The sequence below is a fragment of the Paralichthys olivaceus genome, chromosome 13 (assembly GCF_024713975.1).
Source record: "Paralichthys olivaceus isolate ysfri-2021 chromosome 13, ASM2471397v2, whole genome shotgun sequence".
Classification (NCBI taxonomy): Eukaryota; Metazoa; Chordata; class Actinopteri; order Pleuronectiformes; family Paralichthyidae; genus Paralichthys; species Paralichthys olivaceus.
In genome coordinates this window covers 9,785,278-9,810,200 of record NC_091105.1, presented here as the reverse complement: position 1 = coordinate 9,810,200, position 24,923 = coordinate 9,785,278, and the positions used below count along the sequence as shown (strand labels likewise).

Below are 24,923 nucleotides of genomic sequence, written 5' to 3'. Positions count from 1 at the left end.
TTTCAGCAGTTTGAGTCGTGTTTCTGCACCGTTAAAGTTTTATTAATCAGGGATTTGTGTTGTAGGAACAACTCATTTGAGAAAATCACACATCCTATGTTTGTTGTTGACTGAAATACTGTATGACAGGAAGCTACCTGAATGTGTTAGACTGCAAAGGAAATGAAGAGTCACAATGGTGCTCACTGTTATAACCTAACTAAACACTGCGTCCTGTTTACGCTTTAACTTCAGGAGATTCCCCGTCACGTCTTTGCCTGGATACAACGTCCCAGGACGCCCTCGGACGTTGTGAAGGGCAGAATGAGTTGAATAAATCTCCCAGGGTGAGCTGCAGCCCTCCCCCATCTTGTAACAGGGTTCTTTTGACAGTGTCCTCCATTGTGGGTCATTATGGAGGACAACACGGGGTGAGATATACAATCTGACACCACTAGATAGCACTGTTAGCTCAAGCTGATTAACATCACTGCACCAGAAACACACACACACACACACACACACACACAAAACAGGAAGGAGGTTCTGTAACTGACACGCAGACTCTGCAGGGTTTAGTACTAGTCGACATAAAATGCTTTTATTATTATGGATATAGAGGCGAAACATCTGAGCTGACATTCTATGGCGTTGAGTTATAACTGTTCTTGATGTTTTGTTTTCAGATGCACGTTATCGGAGGCAACAGGCAAAGGTTACATGTCATGCAAACTAGATAAATAACTCTGTATGTGTGTACCTTTGCTATAAAGTTAATCATCCACTGGCAATAACGTAGTGCTCTTAGTTAAAAAAGGAAAGAGGAAAAATATACGTACGATATGTAAACAGTCAAAGAAATTGCACTTTCTTGGCTTGTAACTAGAAGCCGCACTACAGAAAAGAGAGCGAAAAATGTAACACTGGAAAAACTAATTCACTGTCACTGATTGTCTGACCAGTTAAAAAAAGGAGTATGCTCGGCTAAAAAAAAAGAAATTATGTAATTCTACAAAAAAATCATATACAATCATAGTCATTTTTAAGGAGAAATGTCTGATATATTGGTCAGCTGTATATCTGCTTTAAAAACATCTTAGTAAATGATAGATTTGATTATAACCCTTATGTATAATCCAGATAGTATTGTCAGGTATAATACTAATTTTACACGCTACTGCAGATAGAAGGAAAACAGGTCTCTCTCTATATACATTCACATGTAACTAAACGTTTATGGTTACTCGGCCGATGCTTCTAAGATGAAAACAATCTACAACGCATCTGTACAGAATAATCAACTTCGAATATTCACAACTTAAAAAATAAAAAAGAAACATAACAAAGGGAAGTCCTTATATAGTTCTTATCAGAAGAGATATTGCTTTTAAAGACTGCATGAGTTCACTTAGGTACATACACAAGACAACATGGCACTTCTACAGAGCATTTTGGGGGCAAATCCGTTTTTCATTCCCTTTCCTCTCGTCTTTCTCTTCCTCCCCCTCCGACGACATTCTGATTGTCAATGCTCTGGAGCAAAGAGCGAAACATTCTCAAAGGCAGTCTGAAGTAAACAGACACACTTTTTTTTTTTTTTATACTTTTGTCACCCCTCTCCCTCCCTCCCTCACCCAGGAAGCAATACTGAAAATAGTCAATAACAATTAAACATTCCTATCATGAATATATTTTGTCCATTTCTGCTGGAGACAGTTCTCAAGCTGCCATCTCTCTTTTTTTTCTTTTCAAAAATAACTTCTTTCTTAAAACCTCATTAGAAATTCTCTTGCGGCGAGGCCAAAATTCCTATCGCTAAGCCCGCCCCCCTCCCCTGCCTATTCACTGGTACATAGCAGACACTGTCTCGGTAAAGTGAAGAAAAAAAAAAACCCTTAACACTGCCTCAACAGATTTTTAACTGGCTCACTTTCTTCTCATGTCGTTTTCCCAAAGGTGCAATGTGACTTTGAAAGCCTAACAAGCAAAAACGAGGGTTCAATTTTGACCTACTTAGGTGCCCAGGCTACATTTTAGTTCCCCCAGGGGCAGTTTCTGAGCTCCTCGTCTCGCCGAAATTCTGATTACTTTACATACGTCCACTTTCAATCTGTGAGCAAAGGTCTCTCTCCCAGTTTGCTTAAGGTGCTGAAGTAAGAGCAGTCAAAGTGTATGTGTGTGTGCATTTATAGTGTGTCCACTCAGCATACATACAGTCTTTAGTGTGCTTGTTCATCCAGCACTAGTGCAAATTCATCTCAGCTGGTCTGTTTCTCTCTCTCTCTCTCCATCCGGGACAGTCTTTCTCCACTTCTCTCATCCCTTGGACAAAAGATGCGTTGCCATGGTTTCATCCTTGGTGTGATGCCCTTCAGAGCACTGGGTTCAACACACTCATCTGTTCATGTGCGATTTGTCTTTCTGGCATTTTTCAGCCTCTGTGATTCTCCGGCTCTCTTCTCCTTTTCTTTCTTGCGGCACTACCACTGTTGATAGCAGTGCCGTGACATCAGTTTGGTGTCTGTCCGGTGGTGGGCCTGGTCCCCTTTGCAGAGTGGTCCCACCTACATGAAGGCAAGATACTATCAACAAAACAATGCATATACATCTCAGAGTCCTCTTCCTGTTTGTGTTGCTCTGCTTACCTCCCTCCGTTAGCTTATGAATGCTGCAGGGTCAAAAGTAAATCGTTGAGCCGTCTCCTCCTCTGTTCTCTGCTGCAGACCTCTTCCTCCCCTCGACTTTCCTTCCTTCCCTCCTCCTCCTCTGGTCTGTTCTGGGTTTTGTGGGGCTGTGGTGAGCAAAACAGATTTTTATCGTCTTGGAGATTTGCATTCATAAAAAAGGAATTACGTATTTCTTTCCGTGGGTAGCGTTGTTGACTCACAAAGGGGCAGGCAGTGAGCGAGCTGGAGGTGTCCTGACTCTGATGCAGGGGGTCACTGCTGATAACCGTCACCTCCACCCCCACTGGCTGATCTGAGGGTCAGAGGTCAAACAGCGGACTGTATGTTAGTGGAGTCACTGACATATCTATAATTATGCTAATGTACTTATTTCCCCTTGATTCTTATCCACAATCAGTCAGGGAGGCTTTGGTGGAAACTGTGTGGTTTCACTGCTAATGGGGAAAGTTGATGCCTTCTGGGTTTTTGGACACCAGGAGGGGATGACAGAAATGGGGAAACATTTCTGCAGGCTGAAATTCTGTGGTTGGAAAACTGCTTAGTTTGTGCTGCTGACTGTGATATGGAGAGACAAGCCAAATATGAAGATGACGAGCTGTGAGCAGAACACACACGCACACACATAAAGTTAAAGACACAAACACAGGACACAAAAGGGAGTCCATACACGTGTACAGTATGAAAATGTCTAGAGATGAACCACCTATGCATACACGAACACCTACAGAAACGAAAACTAACACACACACTTGCTTCATGGACCTGACTTGATGTGGCTGTCGTCCCCACTGGCTCCGTCGCAGGACAGATGCCGAGAGTCCGTCTCCTCCCCCTCTGCATCTCTCTCCCTCTCCCTCTCCCTCTCTATCCTCAGTCGGGTCTGTCTGTCTCTCACGAGCTCCCAGTTCCTCACGAGGAACACGTGGTGTTTCACCACAAAGCTCCTGGCCCGACAGACAGGGAGAGAAATTAGCCGTCCACGCTGACATCAAGTAGTTTTATCCTGAAATGTGAGTCCCTGCGTTGTCTCCATACCTCTCAGTGCTGGTCAAAGGCTCCATGTTGAGGTGAGGGAACAGGCTGGTGATGTCACTGGAGCTCTCCTCCTGTACAAGAAAAAGCAAATGGAGGGATGCGTGTGAGTTTTATAGAACAAACTATTTAAGTTTCACTCTTGGACATTGCTCCTCATGAACTTACCGCCGTCTGGTGAGAGGATACAGATCTCTCCTTCAGTCGGCCTGTGGCAAACAGAAAGAGAGAAAGATATCATAGGAGAGAATTGATCAGACCCATCAACTAAACCTGACGACAAGTCATCAAACTAGAATGGCCTTCCCCTTTTAAAACCACATCTATATTCACTAGATGAAATCAGTCATTTTTGCTTAATCCTGTCTAACTAACAAATAAACACAGATGAAAACATAACCTCCTTGGTATCATGACTCACAGTAACGCCGCTTCCTCTTCAGTGGGACAGCAGGCTGGCTGTGAAGCTGTAACCACATAAGATGAGAATTACATCCCTGTGTAATTATTACACTCTAAAAATCTACTTTTAACTCTGTCCTCTCTGTACGATGTAGTGCTATATACCTGGTTGTTCTGCCACAGCCACATAACATCGTAGGGTAACTGGAAATGAATCCGCTTCAGCCTCAGGTACTTCCCTTGAGGACGCAGACGGAGTTTAGATGGACGATCACAGCTGCGACAAAGTAAAGCAGTGTTTGCATTTTCTTCTCTACTTACCGACATGTATGGGAGCAGGTAAAAGTGTGTACTCATGCTCCCCAGGTGTGTACTCCAAACTCTCTCTGCAAATCTGCTGGGCTTGAGAGGGGGGGCTAGGAGAGACATACCAAAAAAATAAATAAACAGAAAAGTTGACAATGTAAAGATTATTAGAATAGCTTGTTTATGAAATCTACTCACTCTGTAGTTTTATAATCATCTGAGTAAAGACCCGCCCTCAGAAACATTTTCCTGGGAGGACTATCAGCTCTCTCCTCTCTTTGGATGGTTACTGGCTGTGACGGAGCCTGGTCCACATCCGTTTGTTCGAAACATTCAGGGAGGGCGTCACACTCGGGATTATCCACAGTGACACTAAAAGGAAAGCATGAAGAGAGAGAGATAGAATGATAGAGAGGAAAAAGAGAAAGAAAGAAAAGGCACTGGTTTAGCACACAGTGCTGAAAACAATAGGTTAATATAGCGATAGTGAGTGGTTGTATTGAATTTTCAAATCAACCAGCTCAGGTTCCCTTTTGATGCAATTGTGAGCGTTTACCTCTGATGACAGGGAGAGTCACCGTGTTTTCTCTTCCGCCCTCTCTTCCTCCGAGCCTGCAGCTCTGAATCTGTCACCTGCTGCACCGCGTCGCCTCCTCGATCCCTCTCTGGCAACCGTTCATCTTTTCCCCCTCCCACTTCTTGTCCATCTCTGTTGTGGTTGTGTCCTGGCAAGAGGTCGAGTGATGACATGGAGGGAGCTGCGGATGGGTGTGGGGGGGGCGATACAGTGAAGGGCAGTGGGTGCTTCCTGGGCCGTCCTGGCCTTCTTTTGTTTTTCACTGCCACACTGTCTGGTCTTGGCACACTTTTCTGCTGCCCCCGGCTTCTTGAGTCACCTTGTAAACCTGCCGTCATTGAGATACATAGAAAGAGGGAGGGAGGGGGTGAGGCAGGAGGGGAGAGTGGGGTGTAAGTGGTGGAGAGGAAATGAGACAGATGTGGATCAGTGATTGAGGCAGCAGGAGGTGTGAGGTGAGGCCAGTCTAGGCTTAGTCATGTGGACGGGCCGCAGATTAGGTGAGTCACAACATTTCCTCTGAACAGATCACTTCTGGGAAATGCATTAACAAGTGATTTATGTACACACACACACACACACACACACACACACACACACACACACACTGTGCTGCATGCATACTTTTCACTGTGAGCATGCACACGTATAAACTCTTGCACACAAATTGTTTTTGCCGATTCAGTTAATATGGCAAAAAAATCTCAAATGGCTGAGCAGACAGAGAGAGAGATTCAAAACGTGTGTGTGATTGTGCTCATGCTAGCACGCTGTACTTGAAAACAGATGACGGTTAGATGACGAACTGATGTCAAATGAATTCCACAAAAACAACACGCTTCCCTCACAAGTTCTCTTTGCCCCAGCTCTGACCCCCCCATGCTTTTCCTTCATCAATCACTCCTCAGGTCGTTCATCTTTTTATTCAATTTTCCACAGTCCCTGACAAGACTGACCAATCGAGCCTTATTGGATTTTTCCAAGTCAAATAGGCCGCTGTTGGCCGGCAGTGAGGGATAGGCCAGGCTTTAAATAGCCAATTTGGTGGTTAACTAATGACTGTGTTCACTGGGTAGCCCGGGGCTGCAACAGTGTGCGGTTCGCTACAGACCGGGAAGATTTCAAAGATTTTCTGGCAGATTCCCATCGAGATGCTGCTCCCTCCTACTCTAACACTATATAAAAATTCCAACAGAGAGTAGTTGCTGACTGGTTGCATTTGTGTGTGTGTGTGTGTGTGTGTGTGTGTGTGTGTGTGTGTGTGTTAGGCACCTCCCCTGCACAGCAGAAGGAGTCTGAAATTGACTATAAAAAGTCTGATTTCCTCTCAGACACCCTCCAAGGCTTTGATGTGAGCACAACACCTGAGAAAAAGCCATGCTGTCACTATATTGGGTAAACTCTTGGTGCCACACACTCGTTTCTGTGCAAATATAAAAATCTGTCATGCTAAGCCACTGTAAAAAGACTCTTGGCAGAAAACTTATTTACTCAACTAGCTGTCACAATTTGGTTGCTATTGTTGTATTTCAATGGTAGGCACAGTTGATGTTAGATCCCCCACATCATCGAAATGACTGCCAGTGTTCTAAATATTCACATTTTTTGGAGATGAAATAATGAGCTAATACAACTGCGAATACAATTCAAAACAGTGCTACTACATCTAAGTGTGAGCAACAACTTTAGCACTACTGCTAAAATAACCTCATTTGAATCCAACAAGCAGAAACACAAATATGTCATTGATCTCTTCATTCACATATTTATAGATTAAGTCATTCATGCATCCTCACCTGCTTCTCTCCTCTCTCTCCAAGCTGGCTCATCTCTCCTCCATGACCTCTCTTCACTTCCTGAATTCCTGCTGGCCAATCCACTCCTTGGGCCCCTCCCTCCTGCTGCTATGGCGGCAGATGTGAACAGGTTGGTGTGCGTTGGGGAAGGGGGCGTCCTGTACAGGTGGGACTCTTGAAAGTCCTCACCATCTTCGTCCTCTCCGTCCGATGCGATCACTCCGCCTGTACGTTGCTCCGCAGTGAAGCCCCTCCAGCTGGGGTTTGAGTTTCCAAATCCTGGCCCTCCCAGGCTGCCAAATTTCATCCAGCTCTGACCCAGGCCGCCCCAGCCTCCTCCAAACGAAGACAGGTGAGAAGAACCCAGCCCCAGTGAGGTAAGAGACATGTGTTTGTACCTCTCCGCTGAGGAAGACGATGATGATGATGTGGCAGCAGTCGCAGAGGAAAATGAATCATTTCCATTCTCACACAACCAAGGTGATTCTTTGGAAAGCATGCTCCCCATTCTTCTTGCCCCTTTCCTTCCTACGTCTCCTTGCCCCAAAATGAACCCAGACCTGGACTTGGAACTGGCCAATTCCTCTCTCTCCATGCTGTCTTCGTCCTCGTCCCCATGTAACTCCTCCTCATCATCATCCATGTCTCGCTCACAGTGCCGGTGACGATGTTTATGTTTGTGTTTGTGATCGCTCCTCCCACAGCCACAGGAAAGGCTGGGTGTGAACCCTGAGCTGAGATGTAGGCCTCCACCACCACCTCCTCCTCCTATATCTCCCTCAACCTCTCCTCCTAACGCTCCTTCTCTCAGCAACCTGCTCCTGCGTCTGTGGAATCTGGCAGGGTTGAGGAGGAAGTGGGCATGGTGGGGCTGATGGGTGGCATACTGGTGAGGAGAGGGAAGCTGGTAGGAGCTGGGGAGGTGGTGGTAAAGTGTTGTGGCTGGGGGATAGCTGCTGTAAAAGCCCATGTTTTCAATGGTCTCCTGAAACTTTGAGGGGCAGCCACACTGCCTACGATCAGGCTTCCTGTTACAATGCACTGGCTGGCAGGGGTAGAAAGGCTGGGGGGAGAAGGAGGGATTAGAAGCGTATGACGAAGGGTGAGGAGAGTAGAAACCATTCAGATTGATCCTGAAGATGTTGGAGCGGAGAGGATGGGAGGAGGGGTGATGGCGCCTTCCTCCAGCAGAAGTCCCACTCCCATCAAAGCCCTGTCCCAGACCTGTCCTCACCCAACTTCGCCTTCCGATGTGGACCTCGCTGAATTGACCGATCAGGTCTTCGAGTTCAGCCAGAAACTCTGGATCCTGCATGTGCAACTGCTGGTGCTTCTTCTTGTGTTTATTTTTCTGTCTCTTCAGTGCATTGTGCCCGAGGCAAGGATAATAGTCTGAATGACTGCACTTATTGTGTCCTGGGCAGGGGCACAAGCACGTACAGGAAGAGGAACAATCATAATCTCTCCGCCTGTGCCGGTGTCTGTCTCTGTGCCGCTCCACATTACTTGAGTTGCTGATTGAGTTTGTGTGTCTGGGGATATGAGAGGGGGGTGAGGAGACAGGAGAGGGATGGTCCACAAGAGAGGAGGGGTGTCTTTGACCCCCAAGCATCACTCCTGACCCTAACCTGAGAATGCCTCGAGCTCCCCTCATCTCACCTCGCTCAGAAACACTGTTGTTATCTGTTCCGATTCCGCTGTCACTAGGGAGTGTCTCTTCGCTGTGTGATTCGCTCCTGGGGGAGGGGGTGGCGTCTTTGAGGTGGCCAGGGGAGCCAGGTGTGTGATGTAGTGGCGGGGTGGGACATGAGAGCTTACATGTAGACTGGTGAAAGGGGAAGTGATGCCTTCCCTGACATGGACAACTCTTTTTTACAAAGGGAGAGAGGGAAGAGGAGGAGGGAGGACGCGGGGAGGTACAGGATGATGATGGGGAAGGGAGGGAGAAGGGGTGAGGAAAAAGCAGGGAAGACGTTGGTTCTGCCAGGCTGCCCTCACTGTAGGGACTCTGGGCCCCACTAGAGTGGGTAAGAGATGGGGAGGGAAATGGGTGAGAGGCAGGAGGCTGGGGTTGGTTGGATGAGAAGAGAGATGTTTCAGGAGGATTGGTAAACAATTGAGCAGAGCTCTGGGAGTTGGAATTCAGGTTAGCTGTTTGGACTTTAGGCTTGCGTCCTCGTCTCTTGCCCATGTAGATGGTCCCTCTCTTGCTCACATTGATCTGAGGGCCCAGCTTACTCCCAAAGGAGGAGGACAGGGCTGAGAATGTATGTACTGTCGTAGCCTCTATTGATTTACACGTTCTCAGAGAGGTCTCGCCATCTGCTGCCTCTCCTCCCCTTCCCTCCTTTCCAACGTACCCAGAGAGCATTACCTTGTGAAGTCTCCTCTTCTTTCTTTTCTTCATCTCATTAATAAGCCTCCTGATCTTTAGCTTCCTGTTCCCCTTATCAGGAGCATGAAAATCTTTACTCCCGCCTGTATCATCAGAGGGATTCAGTGCATCTCCATTCTGGTCCTCAGGGAGGGGTCGTTTGGGAGGACGGCCACGCTTTTTGGGGCTGGATTGAGACTGAGCGGCACTCTGCAGTATTGGGCTCGGCTCCAGTAGAGGGGCTTTCTGAACTCCATTACACCCCAGAAGAGGCTCCTCTGCTGGGATAGCATTCAGTGAAAGTCTAGATGGATGCTCATCTATACTAGAGCTGCTGGATTTGGGGCGGCCCCTTTTTCGGGCAGGAGTTAATGGGCATCTGGATGCAGGGGGGCTCAGATCTAAAGTTGGGTGCTTTGGGGATGGAGGTTTGGTTGCAGAAGAGATAGGGGAAGAGCTGCTACTTAAGGAGAGAGACGTTGGGTGCGAGTCATCGGTCGGCTGGAAAGTGGATTTGGCAGTAAGGGATGTCTTGGGGTTCTGGGGGAAACTTTGCGAAGGATTATGTTGGGAATCTGAGGCGGCTTCATGATTTTCTGCCCTCTGAGCTCGGTGCACCAGCTTGGTCCAGCTGGGCCGCCTAGCTTTACGTTTCTTAAGTGGTCGGCTGTCTTGCTCTTGGGGGAAAGAAGGGGGAGAAATGGGGGCACGGGTAGAGGTGGTGGGCAGAGAGGGAGGAGTAGAAGAAGAGGGGTGGCTTGGAGGCACAGCTGAATGTCTTTCTTGTTCTTTTGATTTACTTGCATCACCTGTTGTTGTGGGCTCAGCTTGTTTAACTGACTTACAATTGTCATCTGTCTTGTCTTTCTCTTCTGCTCGGCCTGGATTCAGTACTTTACACGTTTTATCTGTTTTATCAACTGTTTCACCACATTTTGGATTATTGTCTTCTGCTCTTTGTCTCTCTGGACTAAGCTTATCTCTCTTTTTCTCAGCCTTTGCTCTTTCAGTCTTGAGTTCATCTATCCACATGTCATCACTCCTATGTCTTTCAACTTTTTCTTTACCATGCCTTGATTTTCCCTCTTTCCCTTTCTCCTTTTTCTTCTTCTTGCCCTCCCCTTTTTTGCTCTCAGTCTTCGCTCTTTCAGCTTCCAACCTATCTCGCTTGGATTTTTTGTCTTTCCGTTTCTCTTTCTTTGCTTTCTTGTCTTTCTCTCTCTTTTTCTCTAGTGGTGTCTGAAGAGAGAAGTTCTGATCTTGGGATTGGGCAGAAGAGAGCTCCACAGCGGGAGAGGACTGTGGTTTTGGGGTAACTGAGGGAGAGGAAGGAGAGTCTGGCCTACTCTTGTTGGACAGTTCTTTATGGGAGCTGGTGGAAACTGGGGGTCTTGCCGTAGAGTCCATGGAAGAAACAGAGGAAGAACTGCTGTGTTTTCCAACTTTAATTCTTGATGACGAGGACGTGCCAAGAATGTCGGCACAGCATTTCCCATTTGATAGACCCTTCTGTCTCGCTGTCTGTACCAAGCCATTATGTTTCTTGGTGGCGTTTCCTTCATTCCTGGTCTCCGATGCAGAAGGTGTCTGGATGCATTCGGTGGAAGGAGTAGTTGAAGCTGTCTGGTCTGTTGTGGGTGAGCAGGGTTTGTATCCTGCAGGAACAGGCTGGCCATTGACACTAGGAAGCTTCTCTTTCTTCACTCTCTCAGATGAGCCATTTGAATTCACCTCCGTCTTATTGGCCAGTTTGGTAGGAACCTGGGGAATGCAAACATACAATCTCTGTCATCGACAGCAAAGGCTGTGACATCCATTAGTTTGCTGTTGACAACAGTGAAGGACAATAGGGAAGAGACAATAACTGAAACGCTTTTGTTTTTGTCTGACCATTAAAAGAGAGTGAGGACAAAATGACTCAATCAGGCAGAGAAAAGAGGGCAAACTGTAGAGAAGGAAAGAGTGAGATGATGGAAACAGGAATGGGGCTGACACAGAAAGGAGAAATACAAAGGCAGAGAAACAGAGAGGAAGGGAGTGGGACAGGGACAGAAGGGGGAGTGAAAGATAAATGAGAGCAGGTAGAGAAAAGAGGGGATGTAAAAATAGAAGAGAGGGACAGATATAGAGAGCCTGGCAGAGAGGGAAAGAGAGAGAGAAAGCTGTGCTATTGGTAGCTATAAATTGCCACTAATACAGATGAGAAGGCTTGACATTTCATACTTGTCCTGTAATTTTGGTATGCTGCAGTCTGAGTGGTGTTTGTGCAGCTAAAGCAATAAGCTTCCCCTTGGGTGATTGTCATAAGGACTGATGGACCAATGTCTGTAATAGCTCCAAGTGGTTGCCGTGCTGTTGTCCTATTTATAGGTGTGTTTATTTAAATGTGCTGCGCTGTGACAATAGCTTATTTGACCTTATTATTACTGAGCATATAGTTAGGCCGATTTTGCGCCATAGTTATCTATAAAAACCAAAACAGAGCTACAGCACAGATATCCCATTACATCTAAACGCCTTCACTACCTGTAACTCTTAGTTTTTCACATTTTTCAAGTTACCTTCAGCTAATAACAGGTTTGATATCAGCAGCTGACAAGAAGTAATCTGTGCGTGTGTGAGAAAAACTGCCTTTGTCCTTAACTTACCTGTTTGGCAGACTTTGTCCCCTGGCTGGCAGTGGCAGGGACTGAGGCTGGGGTGGAAGCTGCAGCAAATGTTGATGATAATGACAGTGGCTGCGATGACGAAGACGATGATGATGACGAGGATAATGATGATGCCAGTTGTGGTGAAGCAGCAGATGCAGTTTGTTTGGATGTGGTCTGGACAGCATCCAAGCTTGAGCGCTGCTCTCTGGTTGTCTCATCTGGGGTAGAGCTGGTTTTACTCTGTTGCCCCACTCCCCCTTCACCATCCCCCCTCGGCAGTCCCCCCCTGCCTTGTCTCTGATAGGTCCTGATGGTGGGTTTGCAGACGTAGCTCTCCAAGATCTTGGGCGGTTTCTTGGTGCGTTTGGCCTGAAGCCCGATCCGGAGTCGCACATTCCCCTCAGGGCAGCTGGTCTCTTTGCCAGAGATCTGAAGCTGTTGCTGCCCTGCGCTTCCACAGCGCCCCTCGATGAGCAACTCCAGCACTGCCCCCTTGTCCCCTTCTCTCTTCCTTCCTACTCCCTTTTTCTCCTCCTCCTTTTTCCCCACATCTCCATTCTCCCCATCACCTCTTCCTCTCTTTTTCTCTGCCACTCGGTCCTGTTCAGAGTCCTCAGGAGCAGAGCTGGGGTCCAGAGTGGAGATTGTAGATGGAGGGGTTCCCCCCTTCACTCTCTGGTCCATCAGAGAAGTCAGGGGGGAGAAGCAGGATGCAGTGGGGTGCACAGTATAACACGCAAATGTACTTGGTGAAGTTGATGGGGTCAAGGGTCAATGAGCTGAATGCAGGTCTAGGTCAGGAGATTGCCAAAAGGATATCCTAAAACAGCCGGAGCAGTTGGGTGTCTTCATCCAGCCAAGGTCTCTCTCTTCTCTTTTCGGCTCAAGCTGAGAGGGAGTAAGGTTGAGGCAGAGAGAGAGAGAGAGAGAGAGAGAAGAGAAAGACAGACAGAAACAGAAAGATAGAGAGGCCAGTGATTAGTCATTTCAGTGAGCTCAGATGCAGAATAGCAGCAGTACGAGAATGGAGGGGAAAGTCCCCTTCCTGCAGGCAGCTGTAGAGAGGTGGTAAAGTGTGTGTCCACAGAGATGATCTCATCACACAGAAAACCCACGGGGCCAATCAACGCTGCCGTTTCCCAGAATGTCGGCACTAACGGGAAAGAAAGACCTACTCACATTCTTTCAAAATCACCGGCAGATATTTTTCTCCAATAATCCATAAACAACGGCAGCAAACGCTCCTTAAACCTCTACACTTTTACTTGTGTTCCAACCTTTATACCCTGACTCCTCTTTCTCAAATCAATATATCAATCAATCAGCTCCTGACTAATTCAAACACTTGATCCAGTTTCCTCCCCTCCTCTCCCCACTGCCTTTGCGCCTTCTGTTCTCAGCTACTCCCACCAGCACTTCTCCTCCCACCCTTCCCTCTGCTGTACTGTCTTTTCTCTCCGAAACTCCCCTCTTCATGTTTGGCAGAAAGCGTTTGCATGCATTCTCTATTAGTCCCATCCACTCTGCCTCTTGCTCTCTCCCTGTAGACCACACAGTAAAATGGTCAACTCATGCACTGTATCCATGTTAATCAGAACCATATTTCCTCCTCCGCTTCGTTCTTTTTCTCCTCTCCTGCCTAAATCCCTCCATTCACGGTCCGACCGTTCCCCTCCTCCCCCCTTTTTCAGTAGTGGTAACACAAATCCGTAGGAAAGGGTAAAACTTATTTTTGGAAAGGAGTGCAAATTCCTCCTCCTCCCATTGCTTCCTCTAAGTCAAGTAAGCTTTTCATTGACCCCATTGTAAATGGACTTTTAATGTGACATTGCAGCAGAGCAACACACCCTAAAATAACATTCTCCTCACCAGGAAAACTTTCACTCTCACTCGCACCATGTTCAGTCCAGTTTTCGACCCAACGTATCTGAGGGATAGGGAAGCAGCATCTCCTGTCATACTTCCTTCATTATTCTCTCTCATTAGAAAGACACTCATCCGTTTTCTAATCAAACACACCCTGCCAAGCATTCCTGCAAATTGCTCCTGAGAGCCTCTTATGAAATAGTTCATCTGTCTCTCAACACGTCAATCTGCCCCCTTAAACTTAGAACAGCATCTTGGATAATATTTTCATTCAAGAGCTCAGTGGGCTATCTCTCGTGCCTCCTGGTCCCCCCACACCCAAACCTTTTTTCCTTGAGTCACACTGAGCTCAAATCAACATCTGTTTCAATAACTTGCTGTTATGCAACCGTATTGGAAAGCATTTCCAAGGCCAAACCTCCTCCTCCTCACAGTGAAATAAAAATTAGCACAGAGATGGACAGTGTTCCTCTTAAATCACAGCGGCCACTTTTTATCATGACCTCTGCTCCAGAAGCCTGACCTGTATTAAGAGGTGCAAACTGAGGAGGAATCAGGGCATGAGGAGAAGCTGGAGTCATACGAGTTATGATCAAATTGTGCAAAGTGACTCTAAAAACAGAATTAGAGTGGCAGGTTTGCAAACCTAAAAGGACAAGTCCATTCAACGTGAGTCAAAGTGCATACTAATAGCTTTTTATACTCTCTACAGCTATACCTCTGAAACATAACTCAGAATTATTCTAACATTAGAGCAGAAGCTTTTCCCAGTGACAGGATGATGGGTGGACTTGACACTGTAGTCCATGTTGGCTCCTTGGCAGCGCTGAGGCGACGATTAAATCATGATAATGGCCCACCATATTTCCAGCCAACATCAGCATCCCATGACGGTGTTATCATCAATAACTACAGCACTATAGTCATCTGCCTGACAACAGCAGGAGCACGGCCGCGCTGCCCCCTGGAAATCAGGCTGCTGTGTTGGCATCTCACATATGAACCATGAAGCCTCACACAGTAGGTGATGCTCCATATGTACGAGGATGTTTCGCACTTCAGTCTCCCTCCTCCTCACACACACACACACACACACACACGCACACGCACACGCACGCCTCACCTTGAAATTTAACGATTTATGTTATGGGTACTTGATTTTTGTCCCCATAAGGAAGACAAGTCTCAAGTCATTTGCTGGAGATTTACTCTAACCTTATCTGTAATTAGGCTACTACTTGCCTCACTCTAATCCAAACCCTACATGCAAACCTAATCCTAACCCTTACTCTAATCGAACCTAATTTGGATTGTATATGAACCAATTAACCCACCTATCTTCTTTTTTTTTTTTTTAATTTCCATATCCAAACCCCTGCCCTGTGCCCTAACCCTCACCTTAACCCAGTGCCCCATCCCCTAATGCTAACCTTAACCCCTTGGCCTGTCCCCTAACCATAACCTTAACCCCCTACCCCAGCCCTTAACCATAACCCCTTGCCTCGTCCTCTAACCCTAACTTAACTTGCCTTACCATCAACCCTTACCTTTACCCTAACCTAAACTTAACCTGAACCTTAAGTCATGTCACCTTAGAATTAGAAGAAGGAAGCCAAGTCTCCATAATGTGACTGAGTAAACAGACCTGGACCACACGCGCGTGCGCGCACACACACGCAGGCACACACACATTAGTTGGTGTATTAAAAGTGTGTTGGTCGTACATTGTGTACCCAGGTCGCAGCTGCGTAGGCTGACTGATGTTGCTACTGTAGATACAGTACGGGCAGCAGTGGGGGTGTTAACCGCACTGGAGCAGCCTCTCGCTGGTTTACTGAGCACGTCAACAGGAGCTCCCTTCTCCATGATGACTTTGCGCACCCGCTGAAAATCACTCTGCTGTCGCACTTACAAATGATACACACATGCACGTGTTGTTGTTGTCGTCACTCCTATACCTCCATCAAGAAATACATCGCACATCCGAGCTTCTCTCAACACACACACACACACACTCATAGTTGCACGTTGAAACTCAACATGGAAGTGGATTAGGAGGGGGGGGGGGGCGGTGTACGTAGCATGAAAATGTGCTTGCTCTTGCAGGGTTTGTGTTGTGGATTAGTCCCTAGACACCTCTCCTTTTTTCTCTCCCTCTCTTCTACCCGTCTGTCCTCTGCTGGCTCTTCTGCTGGTGTCAGCAACATTGAAATAAGAAATATTACCAGGCACGGAGAAGGGGGGGGGACATACATACACTCAGCAACAAGGGATAAAATTAGCGCAAAGCGGATGCACACACACACAAAACATATCCCCGTAACCTCCAGTGATTTGGTTGTGTTGATGTCAGGCCTGCACACATTCACGCGCACTGCCATGACAATCCGTAATAAGGCTACGTAGGCTACTTACCCGAGAGCGCGTCCCGGAGCCAACTGCGTTTAGGCAGGAGGAGGTGAAGGTGTTGCTGTCCTGCTCTCCTCTCCTCCTCTTCCTCTTCTTCTTCGCGCCGACAGCTCCTGGTGCATTACACGTTGCTTTGATTGCATAAGTGAGGCCAGCGGAGGTTAAAACACCTCCTAACGCCGAGCTTCGGAGCCATCTGAGCGCGGAGCCCGCTGTGCAACAACATTGGCGCGGGTGTTTTCATAATCATACAGTCGACAGTCGGCGCGTCTCTGCAGCTAGGTGGCGGACTGGTTACACTGGAGCTGCTTGTGGGTTTTTGTTTTTTTTTTGTCCTGCCACCACTTCTTCTTCTCCTTCTTCTTCTTCTTCTCTCGGGGAAAGTTACGTCGCTCCCGCCCGCGATAGTAATGGCTCAGATTGTGCCGCTTGCGTATTTGCGCACAGGCTGTTAACGTGTCAGGACGACGCGCAGCTGAAGGCTGCAGCAACGTGCGTGTGTGCATATGTGCGTGCGTGTATGTGTGTGTGTGTGGTTACCAGAGCAGAGAGAGGTTGCCTGGTTGTGCGGGAATGTAACTGCGTGGCCATTTTCATGTGGTCAGAGGCAGAGGACGAGATTAAACGGTGAACACGGCACAGGATCTCGTTGTGGTTCATAACAGGCGAACGGGGAGGGCTATTTAGACGCTTAATAAAATGGCGACGACTTGGCTAAAATAGGTTGGCTGGAGGGATTGTGAGAGAGCAGCTGAAAAGTTGCATGGTGTAATGTAACTGGAGCTTCAGAGCAGAGAGGGGAGGAAAGGGGGGGGGGGCAGCTCTGGACTGAGCACTTATTAAAAAGTTAATCTGATCATCGTGTGTCAGTTTCACAGAAAAGACTGATCAAGTGCAAGTTTTTCATGCACTTGAAATAACTAAATTAATGTGATCGATGTGAACAAAACATTGCCTATTTTTAGTATTCATACTCATTCTAGTTTTAAAGATTAGAATAAAGTAATAATAAACATTAATGATCGAAGCAATAATATCATTATAAGGATAAGTAGAAGAATATAGAACATTTATTTATTGTTGTTATAATTAGTGGTATTGAGTACTTATAGCAGTACTTTCCAAGAACAATCATAATGTACATGCACCTTAAACACTACTCTGACAACGGCAGCTCACCGATCCAGTATATGTGTGTACATGGCATCTGTCTATGTGTGTCCCTATGCATGTGCATGTTTCGACAGGTGCCAACTGGATGGGTTAAATGCGGAGGATGAATTTCATGTATGCATGTAATAGTGTGTAAAAAACATGATTATAAAAGTAAATCTTCTTCTTCTTCTTCTACTATGTAACTGTATGGGATATTGTCTTGTCCATATATCATCCAGTGGCACTGTGTACTGACACCCCTGTCTATGTCAGTGTTTGTAATTTTTTATTGTCGACATGAGCTTTTGCATCATCTACCTAAAAAGAATTCCATCAACTTGTTTGTGTGGTCTCTATTAAATTGTTCTGATTCTAGTAACACCTCTGTTGCTGCTGTGTAGTTGTTGTTGTCTGTGCACAGGACCAGAATAACTCACTATGGGGTCCCAGGACAAAGACTCATGCTTTTAGGTCTCTACTTGCCCCAGATTCCTCCTGTGCTCTGTGCATCATATGTGCTCTGTAACCTCCAAATTCCCCATTAAATTCACACGAATGAATGTTACCCGGTAAACATCCACTTACAGGCTCAGTGTGCCCAATAGATACAAAATATTTTAATGAAATAAACAATTTATTTAAGAATATGGATAATCTAAGGGCATTATTCCCTGAAAATAAAAGTATTAAAGCATTAATTATCGATTTAGGGTTTTTCTCCAAGATAGATCTTGCAGGTCCCTAGGATTTAAGTTGCTCAAGTACAAACCCTATTATTAGCCATCATCGACCTGTGGCTCTAATAAAATTAAAACTTGAGAAATAAAAAAGGCTCTTGAGGCTACACTTAAAACAAAAAGAAACTTCATGACACATATCACGTTTTGAAATTGATTGAGTTGTTTATTTGAAAGAATTCATCTGTATCACAGATTCCCACACAGCACAGTCTGAAGTGAAATGCTTAGTTTTCATATATTTAGAGACATAGCATAGTGCAACTAATAAAAAAGCATAAACAGATTTACAAACTTATTACATTTAGGCAAAAGAAAAAAAACAAATAGGCATTTGTGTTAGAAAGTAAAAATAGATATAAAACAACAATCTCACAGGGCTCCAGTCAAAACAGCCTTGTTTAGTGTTCAGTAGCTTTAGTTTTAGTGAACATCTCCACTTAATACAGCTGTCATCAGTCAATTATCATTATTATGGTGATTGTTATTATTACTATTCTTATTATAACTGGTATTATTGTTATTACAGGCGAAACATGTCAAACTCCATTTTCCTCTGTTGTCGTCACCTGGCTCATGGCACCTGATTGGCTGAACAGACTCTTGGTAGCGTTTCGTCACTTCCTGCTGTGGGCTGCATGATGGCGGTGCCCATGTCGGCTCTGGCTGTTTGACTTATATCGACTTCTCCTGCCGCTGTGAGGTTTTTACCTCCAGCTTTAACCCTGACCACAGGAGGTTTATGTCTTTGTGACATTACCCGAAGTTCTCCTCGGTGAAGATTTACGGAAGTGAACCGCGGCTGAACGTGTGCACGAGCTCACGCTGCTGATGTTAGCTGTTAGCTAACAGTGTGTTACCCAAGGTGAGAGCTGTCAGTGTGAACACACACATCATCACCTGTAGTTGTTTCTGTGTCTGTCTCAAGATTTTAACTCATGTCGTCCTCTGGGCTTCAGATCATGGCGCTGCACAGACTGTCCTTCAGACTACGGCAAACGGTGAGGTCACAGTGAACAAGAGGAAGCTGCACTCAGTCATATATATAAAATATATATATATTATATATATAGCATATAACCTGCTCTGTGCATCAATAATAATAACGTGTAGATCTTTGTAACCTGCACCAGCTGCTCAGTTTACAGCTAAAGGAAGAAAATGTAGCAGGTGATCATTGGACATGAGCTGATGTCTGTCAAGAAACCTGCTAATTAAATATTTTACTGAAATTATACATATAATTATTATTTTATAACCATTTAACAATCATATAAAAACAATCATTATATATCATATAGCCTATGTAGTTATTTTCTAATTATTACAGTGTGTTTATGGGTCAAAATACATTTCCTTTTCTTGAAATTGTAGTTTGGTAACTATTAAAATGATCATAAGGAATATTAAGTATAACTCAAACAATGCTGAACTGATTAATCGATGAGATGATATATAGAAAAACTATCGATTACTATTTTTTAAGTTAAGAGGATAAACTGACACATATTCTCTGATTTCAGTCTCTGAAATTAAAGCATTTCCTGTCAAATATAAAATTCTTTTTGAATATTTCCAGGTGACACATGTTAGGAGCCTTCACACCTCTGGATGTGCGCAGCAGCTGGAGTCTGTGGCTGTAGATTCAGAACCTGAACCTTTCTCAGTTTTCAGGACACAGGAAAATAATCCAGTGAGTATTCAGACGGTGAATATCATCACCATGGTGCTAAGAGACATTGACCACATCGTTAAACTTCCTGCCTGCATCAGATATGTGTTTGTAGCAGTATTTATTTTTAATAATTCTTCACTATTTCTGCATTTCCAGGAATTTCAGTCGGAGAAACATATCGGACAGTATTACACTCTGCCCTCCGCACACATCAGCACTGCGTTCCCTCATGGACTCCCCTGGCGCTATCAACAACAGGTGGGAACTTGTTTGTGTCATTGCATAAACACAAGTTTGATTTATTTTACATAGATAAAGACTGTGGTGACTTTGTTCAACTGTTTCCAATGACGACAAGATTTAATGCCTGGTTTTGTAGGTGAAGACGTTCAATGAAGCCTGTATGATGGTGAGGCAGCCGGCTCTGGAGGTCATCTCTTACCTGAAGAAAGCAGACTACAGCAAACCGGCGCTCAGATATTTATTCTGTATCCTTAAAAGCAAACACACACAGACAGAAGAGTGAACAACCTCTGTGATTTGATGATCTGATTGTTGACCTTACATTAGAGTTGCTCAGACGGGTTGAGGGGCAGCGGGAAGACGATGTCTCTCTGTCACACAGTCCACTTCTGCCACACACAGGGGTGGCTGGTGCTGCACATTCCTGACTGTGAGACAAACACAGTAACACATGATTCATTGCTGCTGCCTGGTAAACAGAGAGTTTCCGGAGTTAACCTTCTACATCTTTTCTGTGTTCTTTTTTTTAATACAGGCTTTCTGTGGGTGAAGAACTGTAAAGAGCTGCTGCCCTCGTCCTTTAAGAGCTCTCGCTTTGACCAACCATTACAAGCTGCGGAATGGTTGCGCGATTTCAAAATAACCAATGAGCAGTTCCTTTCAAAGGTAAACAATTGTTGGGCAGTGTGCCTTTATCAGGGTTTCTGCAGAGTCTGACACTCTGTATTTTCAATAATCAAAATTTTAGGCCTTAAAAAGTCTTAAATATGTTGAAATATGAGGCACTAAGTCTTAAATATATTTAATTGAGTCTTACTTCAATTCTTTGTACATTTTAAGAGAAATGTCCTTGTGATATACATAGTTTGTAACATCTCTCTATGTTTTAGTTCTTTCTCAACGATCCTGGTATTAGCACGCTGTAATAAAACAGCAGATGAAACCAGTCTGTCTCTGCCTATAGTTTGAGACAGATAAAGCAATTAAACTGCTGGATGAAAGTTCCTGAATCCACTCTTGTGCAAATGTGAAAAGAAAAGTTTTAGATACAGTTTCTCAGTACTAAGAGAACAGCTTGATAAATTCAGGTTCATTGTTTGAATATTCAGCACAAAAAATGTATTTGTAAAAAAAGAACATATATGGAATAATTGTTTTAATAACCTGTAAATGACTGTAAGAAACATATTAATCAAAATACTGTCTTATATGTAATTAAGTAAACAGCCACATTACAGACTGATCCGATAATGTTTCTGGACAATTTAGGATGTTAACTTTACTCTTTACTCTCGTACTTTATATAGAGTGTTTACTTTGGCCCCATTGATTTAATCACAGTCTTAAACATATTTACACATGCAATTAATGCCATTAGAAAGATACCATTGTGCAGTTTGGAAATTCTTGAGACATTTATGAGAATGATAATTGTACGATTTATAACACAAGCCTTACTTTCCATTTCAAATGTTTGGTGAAAGAAACACTGGAAACCTTGTTAGTATAAAAATAGTGAGTGAAATTGTGCTGTTTCCCTCCCAGATAAAGACAAAGCAGCGTTATGTGTGGACAAAGAGGGAGTTCACAGAGGAGGGGAGTTCACTGGGTCAGTTGGTGGATCAGGTGAGTGCTCTCTTTATTTTTCTGCATGTTCAGTATCTGTTTTTTTGCAGTAGGAGATGTAGTTTATCTCACCCTCCACGATTTAATTCTATCTGTTTGCTGTTCTTTCTCTCTGCCTTAGCAGCTGCCCCAAAGGGGTCATTAAAGTTTCATCTTTCACCTGGCCTGTGCTTAGTGCTGATCGATAGCCGATGAACTGAGCAGGGTGATGGATCAGCACAATGTTTTTGTACTGCACACTGTCAATGGCAGAAAGAGCAGTAAATTTATGTGCAGCCTGTGGATTTCTCCTTTTTCTCTGCTGTTGTTAAACTTCTGATTTGCTGTAAGATAAAGAACACTTTGAGACATCAACATGGCCGGGTTATGTCTGGTTTGTCAGTGGGTTTATTTTTAGGTGATGCTGTTACTGTGAGCTCAGTATTGGCTTTTAATGTGGTTAGATCTCATATCATCAGCCATCTGACAGCACAATATGAGACAAAGCAGGTTAGACTGACAGTTGTGGTATTTTATTTCTCACTGACTTTGTTTCACATCTCTGGTTTTAGCATCTGTATTAAACAGTTTGGCCTTTAGAGGCTTAAAATTAAACCAATTTGCAATAAATTACTGTTTACTGAGGACTAAATTTTCATTTTATTCCTACATAATAATCAATGCTCATTAAACCCTCTCTGAGGGAGGGATAGGGGCTGTCAAGGTAAATCTGTAAGCTGTCTACTTCCCATTCCAAATAAATATTTAATCTTATAGGATGAACCTAACCAAAGGGAAGGATAAGAGCATAAAACTATGGCTGGTTATCCCACCGCTAACACAACCACTACATCAATATCAGTAACTCCCACAAGTAAATGATGAGAGTCTATAGCTTTCATTAAGATACTAATCAAAGTAGGTTAAAGGATTTTGTTGGTCTCTAAGACTTGTCCTCCTCAGAGAACAATCCCTCTAACAATCAAGCTCCACCGGATCCTTTTACTTATTTATTGTTCTCTAAGAACGCTGATGTCATGTTTCAAAAGAACTGATTGGTCTGTGGGCAGACCTTCTATACTGGTTGATCTCTTATCTCTAACTTAACCTGCTCTGGAGCATGTTAGCCGTTCAGGATAAGTTACCATGGTGATTTACCCTGACACTATGTAAACAAGCTTTGCAGGAGTGGAAACCCTGAACTGAACTGGAAGTTCCCTGATAACCGCAAATCCTGCTTCATAGTACAGGCCTCAGGTCTACTCAGTCCTAAGCTTTTCTACTGGTTTTTGTCCACAAGCTGTCACAAGGGTCAGTCTGTTACCTGCTCAGGTGGTTCCAATGTCCAAGATTTTTTACATAACTACTTTTCCATAACTCTGTTTCACAGATTTTCTCCTGCTGAGAGTTGTGCATTGTCACTATTGTATCAGGTTTTGATTGTGTGTCCTTACCACAGGGAATATCTCGTGTGAAGAGCAGCACTGATGTTGTGGGGGCAGTGATGAAGGAACTGAGGCTACAAAGTGGCCAGCCGGAGTCAAACTTTCGCTTAGCCGTGGCTGTAGATGGTGTCAACGCCCTCTGGGGAAGATCAACCATAAAGAAGGAGGATAAGAGCGCGGTGAGAAAACATATTTGCAATCCTGTCATGCCTCATCCTCGTCTTCATCCGTCTATGTTTCCACAGACAGGATGTTTTATGTGTTTCTGTTTCATCAGGTGGAGCCAGAGGAGCTGACTTTGGTTTATAACCTGAGGAAGCTGATGAAGAATGACTGGGTGAGAAGAACACACTAAAGGCATTGACCATACTTACATGAGAATATTACTTTTTCTTTATGTTTCCATAACACGGACTCTCTTTTCTCAGACCGGAGGCGCCATCATCACCACTGTGTCTCAGACGGGGTCTCTCTTCATTTCTAAATCTGCCTACCTGCCTCAAGAGCTGCTGGGAGAGGTCAGAGGTCATTTTATCATACAACGTTTATCTATAGAACTTCTCATCAAGATCTGACTGTAGATTCATCTTTCCTTCTCGTTACTAACTCTGGTTATTAATAAGGAAATTGCAATTCTGACCTCATGACTGCACCGCTCCGTTTATCAGGCTTCTGGGGCCAAAGATGATTTTTAGTGTAACACACAATAATATTAACAGAAAACATTATTGTGACATCAGCCTTTTTTTACCTTCTCTTCCTGCTTGTTAGCATTAGAGCCAGTTGTTGCTGCAAGCCGCTCTCCATTGTGTTTACGTCTCCATGAGGTCACATGAGACGTTAGTGTGCCTCGCTGCCTCTGGAGCAATAGTCTTAATGATATCCTGTAGAGTGATATTATTCTCTAATCTGGTTCTGTGGGTTTAAGATTATACAGAAGAATGTCTGTGGATATTTTGCTTATATCCCTGATGCAACCCGATTTCAAAATCTTTTTGTTTTTCAACTCCTGTGATCAGAGCCCAGCTTAGGTTAAGATTTTGAATGCGTCAGTGTGTCCTCATCCTGTCTGCCTTGCTCAGTTTAAAAGCCTGAAAGCTGGGAGTGTTGTGCTATTGTGTTGTCGCAGTGGGTTTTTACAAGATTATTTATTGCCGTCATATTTATCTGATGTCTGCTGCATCTAACTAGATCAATTTACTAATGGACCAATAAATCCATCGCTGTCGCTTCCATTTATGGAGGACAAGGACTGAACCATAAAACTGAAAGAAGGGTCAAAAACATTTTACTAAATAAAAATGGATGTTATTATTGCATAGTGTTAATCATTTAGACTTCTATTCATTCATACCTTTTATATGCTATTGAAACATACGATGTGTCTCTGCATGAAGACGACTGGTTTGATTTCCTGTGTTTTGACCTCCTGTCTGTTTTTTTCACCAGACGGGTTTCGACAACATGGACCCATTTATCCCGGTGTCAGTGCCCAACTACAGCGAGAGGGAGTTTGAGAGCTGTTATCTTTACTATATAGACCGCAAATGGCTGCAGCATCCACAGAGTAAGTGACAGTGACATTGATGCTTTTACTATGATGTAATAATTTAAGTGACACTGTTCGACTAACTTTGATTTATTTTTTTTCCATCAGGTCAGACAGAGGAAGGGAAGAAAGAACTCGTTTTTTTGAGCAACAGAAATCCAACCATGATGGAAAGAATTTGTTCCTCCCTATGAAGTCACAGACAGACTGAAATCATCAAACACAGAGAAACACAACATCACACAGAGATATCAGTGTCCTGGGAATATACAAACTTACCAATGTCCACGTCTATCATTTGTAAATTATGATGCATGTATGTTGCTTTGATAATAAAATGTGTACTGAACATTTCTCTCCTGATCATTTCAAATTCACTGTAAAACTGTATATTTTTCTTTTCTGCTTGAGTGGTTCTGTTTATGAACATCTTCC

At 44.4% G+C, this 24,923-nt stretch overlaps 2 protein-coding genes across 6 annotated transcripts; one reads left to right on the top strand and one right to left on the bottom strand.

Annotated features, from left to right (window-relative positions):
- Nucleotides 1–553: 553 nt before the first annotated feature.
- Nucleotides 554–16,737, bottom strand: LOC109633377 (histone-lysine N-methyltransferase ASH1L-like). Of its 5 annotated transcripts, none has more exons than XR_011245919.1 (14): nucleotides 16,086–16,737; nucleotides 11,802–12,692; nucleotides 6,780–10,914; nucleotides 4,963–5,311; nucleotides 4,605–4,778; nucleotides 4,422–4,516; nucleotides 4,266–4,339; nucleotides 4,120–4,165; nucleotides 3,867–3,907; nucleotides 3,702–3,772; nucleotides 3,416–3,610; nucleotides 2,867–2,958; nucleotides 2,625–2,770; nucleotides 554–2,543 (listed from the first exon to the last, which is right to left on the bottom strand). XR_011245919.1 is itself a non-coding variant. In XM_069537614.1 (14 exons), the coding sequence occupies exons 2-13, from the start codon at nucleotides 12,486–12,488 to the stop codon at nucleotides 2,639–2,641; spliced, it is 6,078 nt and encodes a 2,025-aa protein (XP_069393715.1). In that variant the 5' UTR covers nucleotides 12,489–12,692; nucleotides 16,086–16,737; the 3' UTR covers nucleotides 554–2,543; nucleotides 2,625–2,638. The 5 variants fall into 5 exon arrangements, 1 of the variants encoding a protein (XP_069393715.1); XM_069537614.1 differs by having other exon boundaries at nucleotides 3,429–3,610; XR_011245922.1 differs by having other exon boundaries at nucleotides 1,636–2,543; nucleotides 3,429–3,610; nucleotides 4,605–4,864.
- Nucleotides 16,738–18,576: 1,839 nt separating this feature from the next.
- Nucleotides 18,577–24,837, top strand: dap3 (death associated protein 3). The gene is made up of 13 exons (XM_020110651.2): nucleotides 18,577–18,836; nucleotides 18,931–18,972; nucleotides 19,551–19,664; nucleotides 19,803–19,904; nucleotides 20,026–20,134; nucleotides 20,227–20,319; nucleotides 20,425–20,555; nucleotides 21,435–21,515; nucleotides 22,954–23,118; nucleotides 23,217–23,276; nucleotides 23,368–23,457; nucleotides 24,389–24,506; nucleotides 24,597–24,837. The coding sequence occupies exons 2-13, from the start codon at nucleotides 18,934–18,936 to the stop codon at nucleotides 24,680–24,682; spliced, it is 1,188 nt and encodes a 395-aa protein (XP_019966210.1). The 5' UTR covers nucleotides 18,577–18,836; nucleotides 18,931–18,933; the 3' UTR covers nucleotides 24,683–24,837.
- The last annotated feature ends 86 nt before the right edge of the window (nucleotides 24,838–24,923 follow it).